This window comes from Triturus cristatus, chromosome 2_1, assembly GCF_964204655.1.
Source record: "Triturus cristatus chromosome 2_1, aTriCri1.1, whole genome shotgun sequence".
NCBI classification, from domain to species: domain Eukaryota; kingdom Metazoa; phylum Chordata; class Amphibia; order Caudata; family Salamandridae; genus Triturus; species Triturus cristatus.
Window position 1 is genome coordinate 1,155,914,178 of NC_140581.1, and position 6,000 is coordinate 1,155,920,177.

Sequence of the window (6,000 nt, forward strand, 5' to 3'; positions counted from 1 at the left end):
ACCTGTTTTGCAGTTTTTCTCAGGGGAGATTCTCCAAACCTACTTGGCAGGATAGGGAACGTGTGTTACCTTCATGTGGCACACTGGTTATAACAAACATTTCAACTTGGCCCCTTCTAAAACAATGGGAGACCCCTGCTTTCAACTGTGCTGGTTATTGATTTCTCCACACACAATAAAAATGGTTTTCCACCTAACTCCAAAAGACGTGGAAACACCTGGCTATGTACTAATTCCTTTATATTTTTTTTATCAATTTGAGTGGACATATCCATATTTATTCTTCAATATCCTTTAATACAAAACCGAACTTGATTATTTATATTTTTGAAAACTTGTCCAATGATTTTTAACAATCATATTTAATAGTTACTAATGTAACTGATCTCAATACATCAATGCAATTCTTTACTAAATCAATGTCATATTCATACATCGTTTTTTTAGTTTGATAAGTTTATTAAGATTTTTAAACAAATAAATAAGTAATTTAATTTATTAAACGAATGCAGTAATAATTTAGAGTTAAGAGTTTTTTTTCTGAACAATAACTGAAATTAATAAGCCTACAATTAAGTAGTCAGGTTGTCATAAATAAGGAGAAACAGATAGGTACCCCAAAAACAAATCCGAAAAAGTAAAAGATAAAATTGTCCTATTTGTGTGAATGAAATGACCAACATAAACCATAACATGCCTATTCATCTTGTGTAAAGTAATAGGCGTATTTGGCTAATACTCACAGATCTGTTTGTCTTGCGTGATTTTACCCATATCTTTTTAGTTTCCTTTTGAAACTCCTTTATATATTTATCAGAAATTTAGTTTAGGCAGTCCAGTATGAATTGTATTCACTTAAAGAAAGAAGGTCACTTGAGTCAAGTTGCTAAGAGGATGAGCGTGTTGACTACCTTGTTATGCTCATACCCATATTGTTTGTTACAGTTTCTACAGCAGCATACCCAAAAAGATATAGTGAAATGAACAATGGAAATCGCAAGCGTCTGCCCATTGATAAAAAAGTAATCAACAGTTGCGATGCCCAAATAACACACTTGTATCTCCTCCTCTTTCAGAAAACAAGCCTGTACCTATGTATTTTATGCATTACTTTGAAGAAAAGGGAAGCAGTGAAAGGAAACCATTAAAGATATTCAAGGGAGCACATTTTCTTTCATTAATGTACCACAGTCAATTTATATCAGATATTTTTAAGAAAGATCTTTCAGTCTCATGCAGTTCATGCATGGCAAAACTACAGCCGTTTCCATTGGCCGTCAGGAGTTGCTCCCCTTCCAAGTAGATGAAACAGCAATCTTCTATAATAAAAACGGGAGTGTAATTGGTTTTCAAATCAGGAAATCTAACATCACCTACCATTTTTTTTTATTTCAACACAGCAAACCTATTTCATTTTACAATACTTAAACAGCATTGACTCAAGCCCCTCTGAGCAACAATTAGAAACTTTTAAATATACAAACCAATGGGATCCAACATAATTTGAAAAGAGGCAAGCCTACTCTAACGGGATAATTAAGCAGAGATCACAAAACAACCAGTGTTCAGTTTCATCGTAACAATATGAAAAATGCTAATAATGCCCTTAATATATTTAATAAATGAAACACCTAAATATTTGACTCTGTTTGATGCCCACTAAAGCACAGATCAATAAAACATGTATATCTTGCACATAATATTAAGGGTAGAGCACTATTTGTCTAAATTAAGTTTATAATTAGATACTCTGGAAAACACATTTATCTCCACCAGGCAGAGATCTAGAGAGCTTTTCAGATTCCAGAGGAACAATATAACATAATGACCAGAAGCGCATAATGATGCTTTATAGTCTTCAAACTTATTAGATAGAGAGGTGTCAATTGTTAAAAGTAAAACAAATCATTATTGAATACTATAAATGAGTTGTTAAAGACTTGTGAAATCTCTACCTTTCAATAACTTTCAAAATCATATTAAAATCCAATGGAGATATAACATGAACATGATCAGAGATGAACATGATACCAATTTTTGATCTTACAAAGTAGATTGTTGAACTCTTACTGATACAAAATCTAACCCATTTTGGACTAAGATCCATGCGAAGACAAAAAAGCGAGCTCTCTTACAACAGGATTTCAAATATTTGTCATGAAGCAGATACTCTTCTGATTGTGGTAACACTATTTAAGGCCTTTTGGGCTTTATCTGGTAAATATTTAAATGTGTCTGCCTGACTGGCATCAACAATCTGATGGCAATTCGCTATAAAAATACGTTTTTCACAATGATAAACCAATATTTTAATTGTGATATAACTCCAAAAATAAGGATTATACTGCACAGCATCAAAAAAATTAAAACTGACAATATATTATTTTTAACCACGAAACTGCCAAGGATCCTTCTGCTCTCATCAACATCTTCGTTTGATTTCAGCATTGAGGTATTTATGGCAAAAAATCATCACTCCTCCTTTGTGTCTATCAGAATGGGATTACAAATGATTACCTACCCATGTTCTTTTAAGCTTTAGAATTCTACTTTCTAAATGAATGAGAGAACAAACATGCACGTAAACTACATTTACAAAAACATGGCTTTAGAACTGCAGCACAGCATCTGCAAATTTAAATCATAAAACACAAAATCTGGATTATAGAGGGGGTGCACTGTCCCTGTTTGCACCATGGCACACTTTTAATTAGGTATGCAAGCTGCAAGCAGGGAGGGTGTACTCTATCACTGATAATGGACTTGCCCTGAAGGCAGCAAATTAGTGAAAGACAGAACAGCTCATTGAAGCACATGGTCCACCTTTCACAATTCAGGTGGCAGCCAGTCTGCACTTTCAAGAGGCACCTAGACCCCCCTGCAAGATGGTGCAGTACATCACTGCACTGGTCTGCAGGGGTATGTCTGGGGCATCCATGGGACACTTTTTACCACCTTCAGAGGGACACCCTGGGGGGGGGGGGGGAGGAATTGATTGTGCACCACGTCTTTGTGATGCACTGTCAGTGGGTCTCCTGACGGTCTCTGTGCCTCTGCGCCAGCATCCATAAAACCGCATGGGCATAAAGGCAGATCATTTCCCTCAATTGCATGGGGCCACACACTCATGCAAATAAGGGAACACCCTCATCAGATAGTGATGGCACTCCAGGTGTGCCGGCTCTATCTTTACTACAGATGTCCTGCGCAAGGGTCCCCAGCCACTTCTGTAATACCACAGTGCCCCTGGAACACAGAACGCAGGCACAGATGCATGTTGCACCCCTGGGGCCCTTTACTCAATACGGTACTCCGAGTGCACCTGCTTCTTCGTAGTTCCGGGTCTGCGCCATTGACTATGCAGAAATTTGCCCAGATGATATTGCTCAGACGGTGCTTATTTTCTTATCAAGCTTGTAAATATGTATGTAAAGATAACTGGAAATGCTCTTTTGTTACAGATCCCAAATCGTCAAGTAGGGCCAGGACAAGGTGGTTCCTGTTCTACACTCTTCTAAAAAATCCCAAGCTTATCATGCTGAGGAAATTCACAGAAGACTCTGGCAGTGGTGTAAACAGCACAGCAGTACAGCAAAGACACCTCCAGGCTGCTGTGCTGACGGCACAGATGAAACACAAGGAGAGGCCAGTGGAAGCGAGCGGAGTCGTGCTATCAGAGGACGCACCTTCAGAGACATCAAGTGTGGGTTGGCTCATCATGCCAGAGGTAGATGACTCAGCCGCATAAGTGTTCCTAAGCATTAGATGCCTAAACACAGAGGGACGCTGATACTATGCATTGAAGACGTCTAGATGCAACATGGCTGCCAGTGAGCTAGGCAGACAAAAAATGGGAGTAATTTAAACTGTATGTGAACCAAAGGACACAACACCAATTAGTATACATATGGAAACAAAACAAATTTGCACTGTTGAAAATACACTGGAGCAAACCCGCTTTGCACTTACTTGTTACTGCGGCAATTGGGCATGGAAGAAACCAGTTTTGCTTGCATAGTAGGAAAGAATGAAGTTCTTGTGAATTGATAATGAAAATGTTGTAAATAACCCATGACACCTGTTGCTTCTAAACCATTTTTTGTCTAATAGAAGATTTAAAAAAGTAACCCTGGCCATTGCATGACATATGAAGCCAACTGGTGGTGGGCGATTTCCGCAGATTACTGAACAAAAACAATGCAGCAAACTAACTGGCCTCAATTTTCACATTCAGAAAAAAACAGAAAGATGTATTTGCTCCACGCCTTGTTACGTAAAAACAACAAAAACAATGTAACTTCAGTTTGTTTATTTTTTTTGCCTTGTTGTACTTAGTGATATAAAATTATGCAGGCTAAATTGGAGGGAATTGTGTTTAGTCTGTTTACTTTCTCGTGTGGCTCTTTTCTTTTGCAGCATGGCCCATAGAGCTAAAAACAAAAAGGCTCTCAAACGAAGTACCAGAACTCAAGAACTAACCTTGAACTATTCAACAATACAGAGGGGGCATTCCACTCCTTTAGTTGAATGCTGCAAAGCTAGACATATATATTATTCAAACCAGTGGAGTATACATACACTGTACTCTCAGTGGATCTGCATATAAGGTTTATACCATAATGTTATTTTCACGTGTAGAAGTGGTAAACAAAGGCATTTCATCAGAGACAATGTCCTGTGAATGTATGACTGGTTGTTATCTTCTGCAAAGAATGTGATGGTTCTCTATGCACTGTAGTGCTATAAAATGTGGCTGCCATTTATATGTACACTTGCAATAAAATGTTTTACTAGCCCAGTTCTATTTTCACCATCATGGCATGATAAGAGTATAAAGCAGATCGCACATTTTTTTATGAAACAATTATTTGGGATCCAGCATGTTTTAGCTTTTGGTTTCTACTATTTTGTTAGGTCAAGCCTAGACATACTGGTGATCTGTTGTATGTACTTTGTGGGTTATGACTCCTCCCAAGGGTTTGGATTTGTCTATTTGGTTGACTTTAAAAAATCCTGACTTGTCAGTGGGTAATGGGGCTTCCCCTCCCTCATCTTTTTTTTCGAAGTTGTTCACTCCCCTGAAGTATTCACTCATTGTTTCTCTTGGTTGTCTCTTCATTAATTCTGTGTGAGTCACATCACAGAGCATACCTTCTCTATCCTTGGGCATCTTCCCCTCAAATGATGTTGTCAAGACCTATCAGAGACCCCGCTGGCTTGGCTTCTTGTTATCTGAGTTTAAGCGACACTGGTGATGACTCTCTAAATAATTAAATAAATATTTTCCCAGAGGCAAACACATCAGTGGCTTTATTTCCTTTAATTGGGTTTTTAATAGTTGGATGAAATCCTTTTAGTAAACCCCTCACTCAGGTGGGTGAGAGTGATTGTGATCATTAGCCAGGCGCACGCCGAACGCGTTCAATAATGGTGTTCGGTGTTTAACCCACTTCCACTGGTTAGTCTCTTTGTAGTGCTATCAAACATCCCCGTAATTACCGGGTGCAGTATGTGCCAATATATTTCTCCCCGGCAGACAAGGCACCACAGCTAATACAGAGCAAATACGAGCAGGTAATTTTGACAGCAGTGCTACTTCCACACTTAGACAGGTGTGCAGTCCCTGTAATGGCCCGTGAAATGCTAGCCATGCGGATCTTCGAAGGAGAGTAGGAGACGAATCTGGCTGAAGGAACGGGCCAAACTGATTACTTTCTTTACATAACAAATGGCCTGTCCGGTTCTAGGGCTATGTCTTGGATGATGAGGTCAATATCAAGCAAGTCACTTAGGGCGAAAACACCGAAGCAGAAAAAGTAAACACCTGGCCACTCCAAAAGATCTGCCTGATTTACCCCTGGCCTCCACAGGTGCCAGCCAATATGTGAACAACACTTTGTAAGTAATCGCTAGATAAATGCTTGGAAGGTGGAATAGGAGACACAACATCTTAGCTCAGTGGTAGAGTTGAGTTTTATGGTTTGATTTTTGTTCTCTTAT

The 6,000-nt window shown here is 38.7% G+C and overlaps 1 protein-coding gene across 2 annotated transcripts in view; it reads left to right on the top strand.

Annotated features, from left to right (window-relative positions):
• The window catches only part of LOC146866499 (stimulated by retinoic acid gene 6 protein-like), a 484,943-nt gene extending 480,145 nt beyond the window's left edge, over window positions 1-4,798 (top strand). For both annotated transcript variants that reach the window (XM_085636593.1, XM_085636594.1), the window contains one exon: window positions 3,462-4,798. In XM_085636593.1, coding sequence (XP_085492719.1) covers window positions 3,462-3,748 — 287 coding nt within the window. In that variant the 3' untranslated portion in view covers window positions 3,749-4,798. The remainder of the gene's footprint in view (window positions 1-3,461) is intronic.
• The last annotated feature ends 1,202 nt before the right edge of the window (window positions 4,799-6,000 follow it).